Here is a 20,679-nt window from a genome sequence, read left to right on the forward strand (position 1 = left end):
TAATGTATACAAAATTGTATGAATAGAAGCTCCTCCTCCTTGCCACATTTGTGCACATGAGCATATATGTATGTAAGTGCACTTTTGGTTCTGGCCCAAAGCCGGCTTCTTTTCCTGTCCTGTCCTGGTCCTTCGGCTTTCGGCCTTAGGTAGACAACGGCCAGGAAAGCTGTACTTCAAGATGCAATTAGGGCGAGGAGAAAGTTTCGTTTCGTTTAGTTTCGTTTATTGGGGATGGAAATTTATCCATCCTCAAGTTGTACAAACTCCAGCATATCAAACATTTGAATTGGCAGGACGACAAAGGAGGGAAGCTTGGAATGTTTACAGAAACTAGTTTGATTTATTTATATTTCCTACTTGTTGGATTGGAAACTCAATTGTGAAACACATGAATCTTTAGGTATGATCTCTATTTCACATTGATTTAGGTCCTATAAAATGAAGCCTAATAATGAAGTAGTAGCCACATACTTAACTATGAATTTTAAGTGACAAATCTTTTTCAACGCTAACTGATTTCATTTCCGAAACTAGAAAAAGTTTTCCATCCATCTTCGAGTACTTTTCCCATTTTGAACACTTCCTTCCTTGAGACCATAACATCCATTTGCCCCCTCAAATCCAATTAACAATCAGTTGTCGGGCACTTCAGCTTCATATGTGGCCCAACTTTAATTGCACGTTTTCCTCATTTATCCTGTGAATGAACTTCATAATTTATTGCAATCGTGTTATCCCCACCGGGTGGCTGACCTCTCGGCCCAAGAAAGCGGCACTATGAAAACTTCGTTTTGACCCGTAACTGAATGGATGGGAAACTATCTTTTGTCCGCAGACGGAACTTAACAGAAGGCTCCGTAGAATAACCACCAGACAGGCGAAACTTCTTGGGCAATTATAAAATGCAAACCAAAAAGTGGAAGTTGAAGTCGCCGCAGTTGTAAAATGTAAGAAACTCAAAGTTTGGAAATATTTGGGATACAAAAATACCCTATATTAAAGAACTGCAAATTGATGCGTAGGATTTCTTTAGATTATATATATACAGTATGTCAAGAAACTGTTTACACACTGTGTAATAAGTTGAATATTTCACAGTGTGTAAACAGTTTCTTGACATACTAATAAGTTGAATATTTCACAGTGTGTAAACAGTTTCTTGACATACTGTATATGGTCGATCAATCTTATAAAATTTCTTTTTCATTTAGAAGTAGTAGTGCTGACTACTACCTTTTGCTTTCCGGTTATTCGAAATGAAAGAACGATTTAGCTTAATAGATTTTATTAATCTCGATCTGAAATGCATTTGGGGAACTCCCCGAAATGGAATTGAATATGCCCCTTTAGAGCCGCAAGTACCCCGCATAAAAATCTAGATCGAAGACACGGACAAAAAAGGAGGAGGAGCAGCCAGTCCGTCCGAATTCCCGCACGTGGCGTCACGTAATCGGGGAGCAGAGCAGCATTTTTGCCGGATAGGTGCAAACTGTTTGAGGAAATGCAGTGAAAGTGTGCTGGCAGCGGAAAACGGGGCGTAACCGCACCGCTGCCACTTTGCCGCTAAACCACATTGCCGAAGCTGAATCCATGTTGCAATTTATGCAGGCGATGACATCAGTGGAAATTCGCACAAAGCGAACGGGACATGTGATACCACCAAGCAGACAGCCCAGTTTTCGCCGGGAAAATCGTGAGGAGCGGAGGGGGAGGGGGGTGCACTGCGCAATGGAGCTAACGGACGCATAACTCAATCCGCATGGAATTTTTATTCCCGCAGCGGTGGCATCCACAATAAATCTGCATTAGAGCAGCAACAGCAGGAGCAGTCGCAGTACAGAATGTGGTATAACCGATCCGATCCCCGTTTCACGGCGCCCCTGGCTTTTGGCTCAAGGCCAGCAAATGCAGCCACGCACTGCAGCAAAAGGAAAATATTGGGCAAAAGGAGTCGGAGGAGCTGGCTGGTTGTGTGTTGGCCACAATACAAAGCAAAACACTTGCTCTCTTGTCCGCTTAGCCAGCAGCACCAGTCCCAATGTGTGTGACATTGTCTACAACAATGAACATGACAGCAGAAAGCGGAGTCAGTGGCGGGGAGTTCCTTTCGGTAAGGGGGGGAGGGAGGGTCTTTCTCGGTGGCTACTGGGAACCAGGAACGCCCCCCATGTGACACAGATTCCCCATGCGATTCGCGACTTGAACAGCTCAGCAGGAAACAGGAAGACCTCTGGTGTGTGCGAGGAGTCTAAATGGCAGAGTTGATCACCTGCTTTTCAAGAGGAAAACTAGTTCTCGGAGTTGGGGGAAACTTGGGAACAAAAACCTACTTTAAAATATATTTATGGGATATATAATATGTATATAATTGAGATTTAAATATTATGTAATCTAAGCAGAAGTTTAAAGGTGAGTTGTTTAATTAAACAACCGGTTGAAAGGCATTAAATTTAAAACGAAACTAATCAAAAAATATAATTAATGAAAAGATGAAAAAACTCGTTCAGAAACTAATAATATTGCGGGTTATAAAAACAATGGCTGGCTATCATTTCTAATCAAAAGAACGTAATAAAATTAAATAAAATGTAGCAAGAATGCAATCATAGCTCACAACCCAGAGGCAAAAAACTGTTGCAAATTTGAAAAATTCAACTGCAGTCATTAAATCGAAAGCAGCTGCTGTTATCAAGCGAACACAATTAACTAGTTCACCGGGTGAACTCCAGTAGTGGGTCTCACTGTGACTCTCCGCCTGGCCCACAACTGCATTTCCGCATTCTGCACCCATTCTACACCCATTCCGTCGGCATTTCGTAGCCAGCCCGTAGTTTCAACCTAACCAGCTGCTGCACTTTTTGCTCACCCACATATTCGGGGAGTTTTTGCAATTTTCCAGTGAATTTAAGCGTTATCTTCGCTGCCAGCGGCTCTCCGCTCCACCCACCCATCTACTATCTACGTGGAGCGATTAGATAAACGACGCTAATGAAGATTGCCAGGTGAGGGGAGCCAAATCAAGGTTGACCATCCTCCAGCGCATTCCGATTTCGAGTGGGTGCGATGCGATAAGGCTTAACGTGATTGCCCCACAGTGCTGCTCCACAATTGTTCAAGGGGAGGGGGGAATGGGATCTAGGGGGTGGTATAAACTTGGTTAAACTTACGCCTCACAGTAGGGCATTTTGTTGTAGCCCTTGTAGGTTTTCATATTGAGCGTCATGCCGCATTCTGTGCATTTGAAACACGTTTTGTGCCATGTCTGAAACGAAAGAAAAGAGGGGAAAAACGTTGAATTACAAACGGAGAAGAATCAGAGAAATTGTCGAGAATGCAATATTATTATTGCTATTTGTTGTTTTTGGTTGTTCGGTGTGGCGGTGGTGGTGCCTTTGCTCTTTGTTTGTTGCTTCTTGTTAGCCAAATTGGCGCAGTGCAACTGAAAAGTCTGGGCCAAGCCAAGCATAAAAAGCGCTCTCAAAGATACTTTCATACTATTCCGTTAACTAGAAATTTATGCGTACATATATATATTTTCTCCAAAATTAATTGGAAGTCTAGCAAAAGGAAATAAGAAAGCAGTTAAAGAGCTTCGAAAAAATAAAATCGTATTAATTCCGACTGTTTTTATCTACAACTGAATTTCTATGATTTTATGTGCATAAATTTAGCAAAACTACTTTTATCACTTTTTTATTAACGAAAGAGCATCACGATAGATTTAATATCACAAAAATGTTTTTAGTGCATTTTTGTTTCCAAAATAACGGAAGTTTTTATGGTATTTTAATAGAAAAACGATATGTTATAAAATTGCCCCAAAAGATATTATTTGAAAGGTTACGTTTTGTATTTTGGCTTGAACCCCAAAAAGTACCACTACAGACTCCAATTTTCTGCTTATCTCAAGGTTTCTCAATCAGCGATGAAGGTGAAGAATACGAAGATATCGTAGTTAGTACCGTTCAGTTAAGATAACTGGTTAGATAAGCGCGGCCAAGTCGCACAGACAGATGAGAACCAGACGAACAGACATTGAAAATGTTGCGTGATTTGTGGTGACTTGGCATATGAAGTGGCGGAAGAACTCGCATCTCACAGATACCGAGATACAAAACTTCGCAACGACCAGAATAAGAACTTGTGTATGAAAACTTGGCTTGATAGCTCGACTTCGTCTGTGGTGCCTGAATGTTTGGTTTTCCTTCTTTTATGTTTCTGTTTGCCTGCAACGCGTTATGCAAATTTTCCGAAAGAGGAAAAAATCTCAAAACCGCAACGGAGCCCCGACACATCCACATCCCCATTTACCGCACACCATCCTTGACGTGGAGGTCAACAAACGATTAACTTGTCTGCGGATTAGCAGACGAAAGAGATGGCCATACATTCGCCGAAAGAGATGCCAGATGGGAGTACAAAATATCTCCTAATTGGTTTTCAACGCTGTCTGCCACTGGAAGCTGGCGCAAAAAAGAAAAAAAAAACAACAACGCAAAACCAGTTTAAACAACAATTAAAAGTGTAGAAACAAAAAAATACGATAGTTAATTGTTTGATGGACGCAAACACAAATAACACAAGCAAACACAAAAAAAAAAACAATATATAAGTGAAATAAAAACGAAAGAAGTCAGTTCAACGCATTCCATGGCCCGAAGAGAAAAGCTGAAAGCGAAACAATCTTTGACCCCACTGAACCAAAACCGGAATAAATCATCGGATTTTCCTCTCTGAACCCACCACTTTGAATCATCTGGACTTAAGCAAATGACTTTCCAGCTCAGGGCGCATGCGTAACAGGGGCAGTGGTTTTGGGCACATGGATGACCAATGGCCAACTGGACCACCGATGCAGTTCGGCAAGAATGCCTGAGGTTCAGATACTTTTAGTAACTATAGGATTTAGTTTGTAAGTTTTGTGTGTCGAAGACATTAACTCTGATGTATAGACTTTCTATTTAGTTGTTTTTATATAAATAGAAACCATATTTATGGCCCTAAAACCATTGCAATATTAAGTGCGTAAGCAAGCTTACTTTCTTTCTGTGGTATCTTGTATCTTGAAATTGAAATGGTTCAAATATATGCATAGACTATATAACTTTGTGTATTTGACATAACTTTTGGCTTGCCAAAATCCATCGACTTTGATGCTGCTTAAGCCGCAAGAAAGTTGCACATACAGTTTCACTTTCGCCACACAAAATGCTGTCGAGTTTCTTGCTCTTTTCCTACATATTTCTTACATGTTGTTGTGGGAGTGGTCATGTGCATCTGGATGGGCAATGCACACACATGGGAATGTAGACATGGGCTTATTTAAATGTGATGAGGTAATAGTTTGGTGGTCGTTGGTCAACAACGGAGTACCACGTCGTCTCCCTCGCCGTCAACTGCATTCAATTTCCATTTTGTGCGGCCACTTTAACCCACTTTTTCACTTTTGCGCTCGCTTCTCGTCTTGATTTTCAATTTGCGGCTCAATTTTCAAAAGTTAAACGTTTCCTCTTGGCTTGTTTCGTTTTGTTTTTGTTTTTGGTTTTGGTTTTATTGCCCGGTTGTTTTCTGTCAACCACAACGAGGTGTTAAATTTGCATTCGCATTTGCACGCTTTCAACGTTTCTCGACCCTCGGAGTGGCGATAAAAACAATTGGCATGAGCCACGAATTGGTAGGAAAATCTCGAATTACCACGGCGAATAGCGAATGACAAATGGCAAATGGGGGCAATGAGCACCAGAAACAACAACAACACCAAAAAACCACAAAGCAAACAAAATTGCTTCAAAAAATCTATTTATAAGTGTAACAAAGAAAACTAAGCCAGACTTGAAGTGTCAAAGTGATTTCTTTAGATTTGCATAAGGAACTGAAACTGGAGCACTTGGAAATGGGAACAGATACATATGTTTAAAAAGCAACTGATTTCACCCAACTTCGAGTTTTGTAGAGATAAAAAACAGAGGAAAGCAGCTACCTTCTCCCTTCAATTATATTTATTTTGTTTAATTTGCGATTTAACCACCCATTGATTTTACACAAATTTAAGCGTATTTGAAGTAAAGGTGTTAAAATCCTTTTGAAATCTTCACATTGTTGGCAACGCAAATAATTTTCCAAACAATTGTTCCTTCACTTTAGACAAAAAACTTTGACTTTAGAACGAATCATAACTTACTCTTACCTACTTAATATTTAATATTATCTACTGAAGTATATAAGCTGTTATACTATAGAAATATTTCAATATTCATTATTGAAGAATATTTAACAATACACTTCAATCTATGTTTAGTATCTTTCTTTTTAGTATCTCAACACGCTTTGCACCAAAGTGATGACTTCCGCATTCTGTAGAGTATTTCCAAGGCGAATTCTCAAAAGTTTTTGGGACAATAAACACTTCAAATGCCAAACGGCAAAAGGCAAACACTCTTCAGACATGAGAGCAAACTGAAATCCAGATTCGCATTGTTGTCCACAGCCAGATTTTATTGTTTTTATTCCCATTTTTTTTTCTGGATTTTGGTTTTTGTTCGCCGGTCGGTCAGCGGGGTAAGAAATTCTATGGCCATTCAGCGGGAGAGATGCTTTCTCTCTATTGTCCGGGGAAATGCTTATGCTACTCAGCTTTCTTTGAGCACAAATTAAAGTTCGACTAGATGCAGCGCTTAAAAAATAAAACTGTTATTTATGCTCGTATACCGTTATGAGCTATCAACGGAATGAAGTCGAAGCGGCCGAACACCAACTATTCCCCCGCGCCAACTTTACATAAGATATTAATCATGATTTAAGGCCAACTCAAGCGTCTCTTGGCCAACTCTGCGTAGCCATAACACACATCTCCGCCAGCAGTTTAATCAAAACAACAACTGGAGAAACCATCAAAGTGGAGGAATGAACGGGCAATAGTCGGAAAAACAGGCATCACATTAAAATATAGAAAGAAAAACTATATATAAGATGTGATGACACTAGCTTGCAACTTAAATAATTTTGTGTAAAATAAACAAAGGAAATATATATAAATACACCTGAGCAAAACGATCTTCTCAGCTCTGTTTACATTAAGCATCTTGAAAATATTCTATATATAAATATAGATATATATTCCAGCGACTATTTCCGAACACTCGAAAGTACTTTTTGTCCAGCATGGACCACTGTTGCCCAAGTGGAATGGAGTGGAATGGAGTTGTCCCCGCCAGAAGACAACGCCATATCCAAGCTCGCTGGAGTCCACTTCACCCCCCTTCTTCACTTAGCGCACTCGACATTGCTGGAGAATGAGTCATCCGCACTCGAAGATTTCGCTGGCAACAGCAGCAGCATTAGGTTGCGAATCGCCCAGATTCTTGCCGGCAAAAAAACAAGTGCACAAAAAATGAAAGAAATAAATAATGCGAGTAAAAAGCGAAACGAACGCAGTTGGTGGCCACCAGTCGCTTCATTCGCCGCCGCCACTTGCGGCAATAAATGAAATTAATAAACAAATAATTCGGTTATACTCGTATCGTATGTATCTCTGTTCTCAGATTGAAGCGAGTGTACGTGCAAAAATGTGGAAAAAATAATAACCATAAAAAGCGATTCTAATCAAATGTGGTTTGTTGATCTTTTGGCAAAACTGGGTACACAGTGAGTAAGGGGTATATATAACGAATAATACAAATACAATTTCTATATTTCACAAATGGAATATGTCAATCCTATACAAATTACATTGGCTTGGATCTGAATCCCATTATTTCAATCTCTCATTTCAAAAAGTATCTGCGCTAAACATTTGCAACTTTTGCGCAAGTGTAAAGAAATATATTTCACCGCAGCGATTGGAGTGACATGAAGGCCGAAAGAATGTTGAATGGAATGAGGTTGAGGCAAGGCAAACATGATCCACATGCTCTCATATAATAACACATGGGATTTACTTTGGGAGCTAACCCGCCGCATTATCGCACAACTTTCACAATGAATATGACTCAAGATCCTAGCAATGTTATCGCGCATTTCGCAAATGCAATCTATAAGATTGCGCACCCAAAGTATTGAGTTGAATTTAACAACCATATATGCCATGGTGCGATATTAGTTCACTATTTCGGGATAATGCTATACAATTTCGCTGAAAGATTGCGTCATTTTGTTTTTTTTTTTTCGCCTTTTGATTGTGCGGATGGAGTGGCAAAAAACAAGTATGCATATGACAGAGTCTGTGCAACGTATGCAATTGCAAACTCTAACATCAAGTTCCAGTTTGCAACTAAAAGTCAAACAAAGGCAATCCAAGTCACAGGAAAACAGAAAACACACTTGCAACTTTGTCTATCAAATTCAATTTATGGCACACACACCCCTCCCCTCCTCTCCACACTTTCCACCCCGAAAACAACTTTTAATTAGCCATCAGCTAAACTCAAATAAAGAAAGGAAGCCCCTAATTCAATTGAACGAAACTGAAAGCGCGTTCGAGCAAATTGAAAAACTTGTAGATTTCAATCAATGGGAATGGGAAGAGATCGGTTTGACCAGATAGCAAACGGTTTTCCACAGTTTTCCGCCCTTTTTCGGGCGTGTGAAAACGACGAAGATGGAAAAACATGAAGTGAGAATTGCATAAGCAAACAGTGTATACAGTTGTCAGCTTGCCTGGGGCTAAATATTCAATTATAGCATGACCAAATTGGGCTTTAAACTGGTCACGTCAACAGCAACAACAATTAAAAACCATTTGCCGGCTTACTTAACGCTCATCAGCGGCCAGTTGTTGTTGATAATGACAATTATGTCATGTGTGGGCCACCATATATAGGGAAAGTCGGAGAGTCAGACAAATGCGACAATTGTCCCACAGACCGACAGACAAGAAATTCAATCAGTTATGAAGTAGTTAACTGATCGAGTGCCGATGACTCATCGCAACACCTCAGACTTTATTCAGAATCGAACAACGACGATGACAGTACTTTATTTGCCATTTTTGGGTATTTTCATTTTTCATTTTCGGTACGGATTGTGAGTACGTCGTTCTTAATCTGTAAACACCTTGACCTTACGTCAGCACGCATTTTTCTTGTAATATTTTTTCTTTTTTTTTTTGCTTATAAACAACAATTGGCGGGTCGCAAACAGAGCGTGGCAAGGCGTGTTAAATTGACCAAAAACTTGAACGCAACTCGGGATTTTTTGGGTTAAGGCGCAGCCACGGCTTGCCAAAACAGAATGTAATAAAAAAAATAAAAAAAAAAACACACTCAAGAATCCGAAACTGCAGACTGCTTTATTACCCTTTAACGGGCTGGGATTTTAAGTTTTAAATCGTTCAGAATTGCATTCACACTCTATAACAATCGTATAACAAATACTACAAATACTCTTTATATTTCATGTGTGAAAAACATATGAATTCTTCTTGTTTAAATGTCATTTGGTTAGCTTTTTATATCTTATCGATGTAGCGATCTTTGACCGATAGATAAAGTTATCGAATAGTAAATGTTTCCACTTATCTAGATATATTAACTTTATACCAAACCAGTTCATTGGATGGCTAACAGAAGATTGGTGTTAATAGGGGCATAAATTATGTCTTTGAAAGAACAAGAAAAATTAAAGAGCAAATTACCTAACTTGCTTAATGAATTAAAATGCCTAATTTGAAATGCTTGTTGGGAATTCAAACACATTGTTTTTTAAAATAAAATATTTATCCACTTTTTTTTAAATCCCTTACCATATCAAGAGTATCCACGTATGATGGGTGCTACTGCTCTGGCAAACAAAAGCTCGAGCTGGCAGATTGGGATAAAAGGGAGGAAGCGGTTTAATTCTGCTTGGTCGCTTTCACTTCCGCCTCATCAGGCGGATTCCCCCCCATATCTTTCTATACGTGTGACTCCGAAACGCCCCCTGCCCCGCCCACTCGCAACACCAACTTGCAACTCGGAACTCAAACGCTGCAGCAAAGTTCCACCATCAGCGTCATCAGCAGAAGCTGAAGACACAGCAGCTGGCAGCTGGCAACTGCAACTGCAAGTGGGTTTTGATTTCACGTGGGGTGTTCCACTCATTCTTTTTTTTTCCCATTTCTAAAGATGGGAAATGGCAGCTGGAGGAGAAGGGGGAACTGCCGCCGCCGCCTAATGCTCCTCTTCTACGCAATCAAATGTCTGTTTGCTCTTCTCTATTTAAATTGGGCATTACCAACGCGCCGGTGATATATGTTTCCTCCTCTGTTCGCCTGACATATGTGCAGGCGTCTCGGATCAGGGTCTTGAATATGCATCTAACGATTACCATATGCCCGATGATACCCATGGGAATATACAGCAGAATGTGTGAGCCTAAATGATAAGACCAATTAGAAAGTGATTTGTGAACAAGTCACTGCTGTAGATCACTTGTGACACACTCCACACAAAGGAGTCAAGCTTGATTATCTATTCAAGACTTCACTTCCAATTGCCGCCACTTGAACAAAATGTTGTTGTTGTTGTTGTATCCGATTAAGAAATGATCTATTGGGTTCAACAGCCCAACTAAACAGAAAGTTGGGATTAATTTATGATAATTCATTTTGACAAGTTTACAAATGGCAAGAGCTCATTCATTTGAATGTGATAAAGAGCCTAATAATCTGGCCTACATATATTTTCTGCATAATATGTTGTGTGTCCAAACTAAACCCCGAATGTTTATACAGATTTAACTCACCTAGTCCCAGCTTTTTCACGCCATTTACCCCGCTTTCCCCCGCACCCCTTGTCCCTTCACTTTTGCAGTCAATTAGCAAAGTCAATAGGAAATGCCGCCTGGGGCTCGTTCACCTCTCTTCCAGTTTTCAGTTCAGTTCAGTTCAGTCCATTTCAGTTTGGTTCAGTTCTGCTGACGTTTCAGCATTTTGCTTGTTTAATTTATAAACGTCAGAAACTTCACACACTCCTTCCCGTCCCCGCCCACCTTCCGCCCATTTATCCGGCAGTTAAGACTACTATTTGAATTTTCACTGGCAGCACAAAGGGCATTTCCCATTTCCCACACAGTGGGCAAGAGTGCTAATTCAAATACAACTACGACTGGCAGGGCTTATGTGATTAGCAAAGTTTTGGCACAAAAAAATCAGATCTATTATCCAATGGGTTGACTTGGCCTATGTCGTAAGGATATCATTCATACTATATAGGAGCACTTTTCAATTATTAATTAAGAGGACTCCCTCTTGGCACACAAGACGAACAAGCGAAACTTTTGGATGTGGGACACAAGTTCAGCGGCAGCAGAATGCGGTTTGGGGTTAAATGTGGGCCAGAGCTGAATAATGGAGAAGATTTCGTTGCAACGGGCGCAGAAAGTGGCAAATTGAAAGCGACTTAAGAACGTGCATCAATCAAATGCCGTCTGATTAAAAGCAGTTTAATCTATATTCTAACCTGTATTTCAGATACATATATGCATCATATAATAGAAGAATATAAACCTCAAGTGCCATGGAACTCAAGAGTCACACAACCACCACTTGAACTTCTCTTATTCTGCCCCCTTTTCTGCCCTCCCCACTCCACAAATGCAATAAAAGCAGCAAAGATAGAATGCCACGCCTATTTACAGATCCCCCCCTCATTGAAAACTTGAATGCGGGGGAATCAATTGGATGATGACGACGAGAGTCATGCAAATGCTTAAGAGAAAGAAATAATAAACTAAAGACAAGAGGGCTGTGCGAAGACGAGTTCAACTTGTCTTTTCTTCCCCCGCAACCCCTCACACTCTGAATTTACACGAGTCGTTGGCAGACCTCTTGAGTGATCTTTCCCCTTGGCTCCGCCACGCTCCCCTCCCCTCACGCCATGGGTGAGTTAATAAAGATCAATTGAATTTAAACAAAGCAATTCAACCGAGGAGGAACATACTTCTCGACTCCCCTTGTCTTGCCACATTTTCCACCCTACACAAACGGACCTCGGATTCCGCTGGTGACTCTTGTTTACAAGTGACAAAAAAAAGGGGGAAGTGTTCCTCTTCCCCCAAAGCAAATGCGCATTAACATCAATATAATGTCAGCAACAAAGACCAAAATGAGCAGGGGGAGGTAAAACAATTAAAAGACGTAGAAGACAGGAAATACACAAGAAGCAGAAGAATCAAAAGCTTGACCCAAAACTTGTTTAGACTCTCTTCAATCATCTTGTCCATTCTTCTTTGTCGGTCATTAGTCAAAATTTGAGCATCGAAATGCTCAAATGGAACCACAATGGGAAACGTTTAATTGGAGGGAAAGAAGCCCTAGAAACGGGCGAAAAAAAAAAACACCGAAATAATACAAGCCGCAGCGGCAGAAGCTATTTAAAGTTTCCAAACAACTTCTGCGAAGACGAAGACGACGACTTCCACTTTCCGAAGTGGACAAAACTTTTTGTTACATTTACAATTTGGGACACAAAAGACGCCAAGTTGCTGGCCAAGCGAAATCTTGACTTTGAAGTTTGTAGGCATAGAAAAATCTGTTTGCTAGCAGTTTTTCTCAGCCATCTTTTTTCCGCCGCCTTTGATTTGCTTTCCATCTCGGCGAGGAAAAAAATTGGCAAGCGAACCTCTTGAAAGCGAAGTCTAATTAGGCAATGTCTCAAATGAAGGGAAATGGGAGCAGCGGAGACTCAAGACTGAAGATTCTCTGGCAGATTAAAGTGCAATGAAAGTGAGTGGTAAAGTCGTGGGCTCTTTTGAGGAAACACAATTGCATAAGCTCGGAGTGAAACAAAAGTAATGGCCAAAATGATTCTCAGGCAACAGGGAACCGGAAAAACGATAATTAAGGTGCAGAATGAAGAAATGAAAAGGTTGAGTAACTTCATAAATTACAATGCTCATTTATTACTGTTTGCTATTTTACCTTAGCTTATATGGTAAGTGCAATAATAATCTCTATAAGACATAGAGACATAGTCTTTTTAAAACATAGATTTATAGATATAAACAGATATATAGATATATAGATTTATAAACAAGATTTTAAATAACAAAGTTTTCTCTTCAATTATCCATTTTATATGATAAATATAAATCTGATTAAAAAGAAATAATATACGAAGTTTAAAGACGGGAAGCAAATTGCAATAAAGGGGAGACAAAGACAGTGACAAGTCGAAATGTTGTCCCCCTCTATCGTATCTGCATCTCTCTTTCTATCCGCCTGCTTGACCACTTTTATTTTCATGCCTCAATTGAGGCACCCCACACTCCCATTTTCCATTTTTCCCCCTTCCCGCCGACCATTTTCCCCACCTTTCCCTTTTGGAGCCCCGCATCATTGTCCATCCACCGTCGAGTGAAAAATTGATTGTCATGCAAAAGTGAACTTTAGTTTCGAGTTTTGAGTGAAGTGAGCGAGCTGAAGAGGCTCAGTCAAGAGTGGAGAAAATGTATATAAATAAATACATAAAGCTATTGTCATTCTTCTCCTATCCATCGTGGCTTCCGAAAGCGAAAAGGTTTTGAGTGAGGCACAGAAAGAAAAAAATCGAGATACCGTTTGACATACAAAATGCTCTCAAGTCTTTAAATTATACTTTTTAATTCGGATGAAACCGAAAACTCAGTTGATTGAAAATCTAGGATTGTAGTTTGCAATTTTTATTCTTAGTAAATTGCAAAAACTTGGAGAATTTAAAACCTTTACGATTTTGAACTACTATCGATATATATATCTTTAGCATTTCAGTATTTTTTAGTGTGCTACAAAAATTGTATATATATGGCAACCCTGATTGTCAAACTAACAGGGCAGCTAGTTGTCAAATTTCTATCAGAATATAGTGACTGTCGAATCGTGGAGACTCAAAGAAGAAAATGAAATCCCAGTACACCCTAAAAGCCAAAGTAAGTGCTTGTTTAATGTAGTCCATCAGGTGAAGTAATTAATTCCCGATTTGAATTCCGATGTAAGCCAGAGCCAGCAAAAACATCTATAGCACTAGGGCCCAACACTAATACTAAACTGGCGGGTCCAAAATCGAAATCCACGGCGGTGGTGGTGAAGCGCCGGAATCGCCGAAATTGCATTGATGGAGCAGCTGGAGGCTCCACTAGCGGCAATTCCGAGGGGGGTAATTCCAGAGCAGCTTTCTCCGGAAGTGGTAATTCGACAGGAAATATTTCCGAAGGAGGTAAATCGACTGGACGCAAGTCCATTGGTAGTAAATCCAGAGGAACCTATTCCCGAGCAGGTTATACCGGTGCTGGCAGTTCCGGATCTGAGAATAGGTCGCCGCCCCAGCTCGTTCCGGTGCGGCGTAAGCCACTCAGTGATTACATGATGCTGGAGGAACATCCATCTACCTCCAGTCGTCCAACCACATCCTCTTCCTATTTATCGGACCAGGATCCTCCGATGAGTTATGCCGCTGCGGTGGAATCACTCCCCATATCCAGGCTCAAGGTCAAGGTGGTGCTATCCCCACGTCTCAAGCGGTCCGGTAATCAGCCGCCGATCAAGCGGCTGAACCCTAAAAATTCAACCGACGCCAAGATCAAATTGATCCCACCGACGCAGTCTAAGGCACACAATATCCAGCTAAATCCGAAGCGCAACATGGCCCAGGTCACGCCTAAATCCCGCGATGCCCACGTGAATTCCAAGTCGAATAACTTAGCGCCACCTGGCGGAAACAAAAAGAAACCCAAGTCGAAATCGAAGAAATCCCAGAAGCTCAAGCAAAATCAACCACGATCAGAAGCAACTTCTTCTCCGGAGCAGGCAGCCTCACCAAAGTCCTTAACACCTTGTGATACTCAGAGTTCTCCGCAGAAGTTCTCCGATTCCAAAGCCTACCTGAACCATCACCATGAGCAAATGCAGCGCTTTCTGGCTGAGCAGACGGCTGGTCAAAAGCCGTATCCCAACCGTGGCCAAGTGAAGACCTGCAAACAACACAATGCCGAGCTGCCAACCAACCGATCCCTCTTCGACTTCGATGAGCGACTATTCAGGCGCGGTGATCTCGAGTCAGCCGCATTTTTGGCCCAGAACCAGGCCATGATACGCATGTGGCTGAATCCCAACATGCTGATCTCCTAGGCCGCTCAATCAATTACCAATCAAAAATTGATCATTTAGTTTTATATGTCTTTGAAGTTGTTATGTTGCATCAAAATTCTAATTGAAATCTTATGAGCAATCTTTGTGGCACGTAGACTTACGACCTCAACTATGGAAGCCCATTGAGATTGAACTTTATTTTGAATATACATTGGCAAAGAAAAAAGTTATTTGATTTCAATATCGTGGTTGTAGTTTGCTATTAACAAGAAGAAACTGAAACCCTAACTACCTTTCTTTCAGCGCATCCAGCGAATTGCCTAATACATACTTCTTCCTACATCTCAAAACGTCCTGAAGTTTGTTGCTGTAGTCATTTGTCACTCGAAGAGGATGCAAAAATTAAAACATGGCCCAGTGAGAAGTGATGGCCTATTGGGGCGGCCAAAAGAGGAGGTTTTGCAGCGGGCGAAAGAAGAGGTCGTCGGCGGGGTCAGGAAAGTGCAAAAATGTGTGCCAGGAAGACAGGGGCGGCGGTGCGCAGAAGCTAAATGGGGGTCTCGTTAAGTGGCAAACGAAGTCAAACGGACGGCGCGACGCTTTTATTTTTGATGCTTCGCTGCCTCTTTGTGTGACTTGTGCTCTCGACTTTCCTCTTTCGCCGCTCGACTCGTGCTCTGCGAAATTGGCCAGAAAAGGCTGGCCAAAACTGGCACGTTCCTATAGCCATTGCTATAGAGCTATGCCCACCAAAGCCATTGAGCCACAGAGCGAGCAGCTCTCTTTCTCGATCCCCCCAACTTCCCATGACAACATGACAACAAAGAGGTCATTTACTTTCCTTGCGAGCATGAAATAATCGTTCGTCGTGGCTCTGACTCTGAAAAAAAAGATGTAAAAACATCGAAAACAGCTCGAAAAGTCAGGCCAAAGCCAAACAAAGCGCAAAGCAAAAAGTCAAACTCACATATTTCGTGCAAAATAAAGCCCAAATGCAACAATGACTACTATTGGTAAAGCAGTAAGATGGGATTGCAACTAACAGATACTCTGTATATCGCTGTATCATAAATGAAAGTTTAAAATTAAATGTTAGGAGTTTTCTAGCCATACTAAGAAGTTTTAAGTCTTTTAAGTTAAATTAAAAATACCAAGAGTTCATAAATATTTAAGTTCAGTTAATTTATACCTAAAAACTTCATTATGGTTTTTAAGGAGTTATATAGGTAATAATATGTTTCTGCACTCATATCTAATGATATTCTCATAAATCCCACGTCATTTATCCGTATCCCAATATACCCTTCCTTCATCAAATGCAATATAAGACAGGAAGGAACATATAAAGCTGAGAGATAAATGAAATTGGCAACAGAAGCGACAGGCACAGAGGATATAGGCACGGCTGCAGGAGGCCCAACTTTATGGGCTAGCAGTCGAGTTGACTTCTCCATTCCGAATCGCTTGGTTTTTAATTTTTTTTTTGCTCGTATCAAAAATCGATTAACAAAGCGCCGCTGGCAGCAATGCGCCGCATAAAGCCGCAAAACTTTAACGGCACATTTAAAAAGGCATTTCTTCAAACGAATTCGCGTGCCAATCTCTCTATGCGCTCGTATCTATGTACGAATTTAAGTATCTATGCGAGGTGGAAGGAAATAAGAGATAATTGGTATAAAATAGCCGTTTATTGCTGTCACGAGTATCGATTTCTATATCAGGATATTAGGATGTGTCACGTGCAGATTAGCAGCCAAGGAAAATCTCGCTCTGAAAACTCCCTATAGTTCTATTGCTGTTTAAGTTACGACGATTCAGGGAAAAGTGCAAAATTTATAGTATTAGTTTATTATCTCCCTTTTAATGAAGCAATACTATTGTTCGTTTTTAATTATTGAAAACAATCACACGAGCATTGCGTAAGCAAACTGGACTTGAAAGTCGGAAAACAATAGTTCGAGCTTGGCTTCTGATCTCATAGGCTTTTATTAGTCAGGGTTATTGTATTGCCATAAATTGCAAGTACAGTGGGTATTGGATTAAGAGAAATTTTAAAAACTTCTAGTAATAGGAAAATTCAGTAGCTTAATATATGCGTTTTATATATATAAAATTAAAAATATATATACAAATTCCACATAAAATGAGTTTACCATTTCCGGTTTTCAAAAAACTACTGTATCCCCTTCGAATAAAAAATTCCCCAATTAGTAATGCGCTGAGCGGCTGAGCAAAATAAAAATATGATTGATCCCCTCCGCATAGCAATCATTTAGTTTGTCAAGCCTCTGACCTCATATGGCGGGCGATCTATTGCTCAACTCCAAAGTCTGTTGTGAAATGCATGCATTTAAATTGTTTCGCAATGGCAGACACACCCGGCAACAGAAGGCAGGCGCAAGTTGAACACGAAGTTTACACAAGTAAACTAATGCAATTTAATATGTAATGGTAAACTTATGCTCCTCAAACTTCGCCCCCACCTCCTTCTTCTTACTCATCAAACGTTGTGTTTACAAGTTTCAGCATTTCCATTAGGCGAAAAACACACGCAGACGCACATACATAAATGTTTTATAACCGACTTCGGTGCGTCTGTCTGGTGACTTTAAAATAGTCTTCATTACTCCATTGTCTATAATTAGAAACGAAACTGCTGACTCGGAAGGGGAGAAGCAGAAGAAGAAGAAGAAGAAACTCTAGAAAGACGAGACTATAATTAGGATGTGCTTCTTGGCGCTGAAGGGGTATTAGTTCCATACGGGGCAAGATTGACACGTTTCAACGCTGCTGATATACTCGAAACTGATTGGCAATCGGAATTCGTTGATGGATTCAATTCGATTCAAAGGGGATTCGTAATGTAAATGTTTGGCTCGGCTCGATAGCTGCGTTATCAGCTTCCAAATTTCGTGGGAACAACAATAACACAGGCCCTCGAAACGTAAACACAGACTGATAGACAGCCCAGCCAAGGGCGAAAATAAAATGGAACTGCAATTGGGGAAAAGCCCCAGACTTAGAGGCAAAGGCAAACATAAGTTCGCTTAAAAATAAACTGGATTAGGCGTAAACCAATAAGCCCATGGGCACACTGAACATGAGAAACGAAAGCCCCACTTTGCGTGCAACTACAGCTGTGTTTAGCCGTTTAGTTGGAAAACTAATTGCGAATATATAGTACAAACATTATGCAAATTCACAGTTTGAAAGGAGCCAACTAATTATAGACTTCTCCTTGTAAAATCAACAATATTCAGTTTAATTGCACAATTTTGTATCCTATTTATTTCTTAAGAAAAACGAATGCGTCCCATTAAGAGTGATTTTTATTTTGAATATTATTCATTGCAATTTAAATTCTTATAATTGAAGAGTTTGTACCGTTAAGCTCGACGATTTCCAAGAATGCAAAAACGCTGTTTATTTCCGGTAACCGAAATATTTTCATTTGAAAAATATTCTAGAGAATTCAACTGACAGAAATTTATCAAGAAATTTTAGTAAATTAAATAATTTGTTTCCAGTTTTGAATAGAACGAATTTTGTTCTTAGGCGAAAAAAAAAAAAATATTAAACGGAAATGGAATTTAGATAATCAGCACTTCCATAAATGGGAAAATATTATCATTTAGCCAGCTGCTAATTTCGCGAAAACCACTGTGTCAGATTTTAAACGTAAGTATGTGTGTGTGGGGAACGCAGTAAAAAAAACTGGTCTCAAGTCTCGAAAATATGCGCTCAAGGTCGGTCAACGGATTTGCTTTTGTTGCTTTTCGAAAGAACAACAAGAACCACAACAACAACAAAAGCAGCTGCAACCAAAAAAGCCGTGCGAAAAAGACACAAGATCGCAAGAATTGAAATGCAACAAGCGCCGCTGCGGAAAAGAGAGGCCACGATATAATTAGAGAGGGAGCCCGAAAATTCTGCCAGCGGAAGCGGCAAACGTAAATTAAAAGCAATTGTAGAAATTTCCTGAGTTGGCGAAAATGTGAGCAGTAATTTCTGTAGGTTGTCGCCACCCGCGCACCACTACACTGAGCAAAAATCCTGAAATGATCAGTTGGGTCGATCGTGGGATATGGTAAGATGATTTCAGTCAAAATCAAATTGGATAATAAAATAATAGATTTCAAAGTTTGTAGAAGATTATAGAAAACATATTTTAAAAAATTTATACATTCGTCTAGAACGTTTTTTTTTAAGAAATATCAATATATTTAAAACTTTCTAGGGTTTACTTTTAGCAAATTTTTAAGCATATTTTCAGTGGAAATGAAAATCGTATTGGACGAGCGATCTTATTGTTTTTTTTTTTCTCAGTGCAATAGTGCCATTACACCCACACGCAGACGCGCGCGAAGCTGCGCCGTTATTTTCGAGTAAATATTTGAATTCCGCGAAGCGAATGGCAAAGCAGCCAAACAACTTTTGCGGTTATTAAGCATAGGATAATAAACACCGAAGAAGCAGAGCAACAAAAATACAAAAAAAGGCACGCATGATCAATGGGGGAAGGGATAAAATCATGGAGTGGGAGCGGGAGAGCAGAACCCACGGCCATGTGCCAGCTAGCCGTCTCGCTCTAGCGCCCGCAACAAGTGCACGAAAGAGCGGCTTAAAACGGAAAAAGGAGCCACCGCGAACATTATAGAATCTGAATAGGATAAATAGACTACATATGCATTGGGAATGTAACTCACTTTGTCCAGACACTTGAGCTCCTCGATGGGGTAAACCACCTTTTGGCAACGGGCACAGGTTTTATTCATCTTGCCGCTTTTTCCTCCTTTGTTTGTTGCTTCTGCGACTGTGTGTGTGTATGTATAAGCCTTTTATTTACACAACAGGATATTACTGTTAACTTTGATTATTTTCCCCGTTTCGACGACACTTTTCGCACTCCCCGATTTACGCTCCTCTTGGTTTAATTTTGCATATTTTCTTGTGATCTGCGAATCGAAGAACCGATCGGATCTGAATAGGAACTACGGGAATGTATTTGGTGTATGTGTAGGTATGAGCCGAGAATTTGATTTACACTATTCACAAAAACATCTAATAACTGGTTTGCTTTGTTGTTGTTGATATATAAAACAACTGGCGATCGATCGCATCGACTTTTTGTTACCAATTGTGATCCAATTTACACTTTTCTCTTCGTTTTATTAATTTTCAGCTGTCGCGACTGCGCTGCAGGTAAAAATAAGCGACGCGCGCAGTGGAAAAAGAGGAAGAGCGACTGGCGTAGGCGTTCGTAATGAATTAATCCCGTTATTTTTGATAACACGGCACAGAGCTCGTAATCTACTATTTGAGTGTTAATTTTTAAGGTGAGTTTGATTGAGGCGCGACACAAACGAAATAACGCGACAATCCGCGATAAATATTCCGTTCCGTTCGAATAGAGTGACCGCAGCAGACTGCGAGCAAAGTGACCGTTGCGGGGTTGTGGTGCAATATTTTTCGATGTCTTGCTATGTTTTTGAGTTCTCTTTTCGGCCGTATTGGCGCCACTGTTTTGTGGAGAAATTGCTTTGCAGTGTGACCATCTTGTCGATTGTAAAATATATCAAGAATGTAATTTAAATCTTCGTTTAAAATGGGATCTTCAACGGTTAAGCAAGTTTAAG

At 40.3% G+C, this 20,679-nt stretch overlaps 2 protein-coding genes across 8 annotated transcripts in view; one reads left to right on the top strand and one right to left on the bottom strand.

The window, feature by feature from the left end:
- The window catches only part of LOC6738368 (LIM and SH3 domain protein Lasp), a 30,137-nt gene extending 9,644 nt beyond the window's left edge, over positions 1-20,493 (bottom strand). For 3 of the 7 annotated variants that reach the window (XM_044923003.1, XM_044923002.1, XM_044923000.1), the window contains exons 1-2: positions 19,750-20,493; positions 3,171-3,265 (exon numbers count right to left, since the gene is read on the bottom strand). In XM_044923003.1, the coding sequence (XP_044778938.1) occupies positions 3,171-3,265; positions 19,750-19,818 (164 nt within the window). In that variant the 5' untranslated portion in view covers positions 19,819-20,493. The remainder of the gene's footprint in view (positions 1-3,170; positions 3,266-19,749) is intronic. The other 4 variants (XM_039293681.2, XM_044923004.1, XM_044923001.1 and 1 more) reach the window with 3 other exon arrangements.
- LOC6738369 (homeotic protein female sterile) lies at positions 13,731-15,249 on the top strand. The gene is made up of 2 exons (XM_002085142.4): positions 13,731-13,884; positions 13,952-15,249. Exons 1-2 carry the CDS (start codon positions 13,855-13,857, stop codon positions 15,080-15,082), a joined length of 1,161 nt encoding a protein of 386 aa, XP_002085178.1. The 5' UTR covers positions 13,731-13,854; the 3' UTR covers positions 15,083-15,249.
- Positions 20,494-20,679: the final 186 nt, after the last annotated feature.

The sequence above is a fragment of the Drosophila simulans genome, chromosome 3L (genome assembly GCF_016746395.2).
Source record: "Drosophila simulans strain w501 chromosome 3L, Prin_Dsim_3.1, whole genome shotgun sequence".
Classification (NCBI taxonomy): Eukaryota; Metazoa; Arthropoda; class Insecta; order Diptera; family Drosophilidae; genus Drosophila; species Drosophila simulans.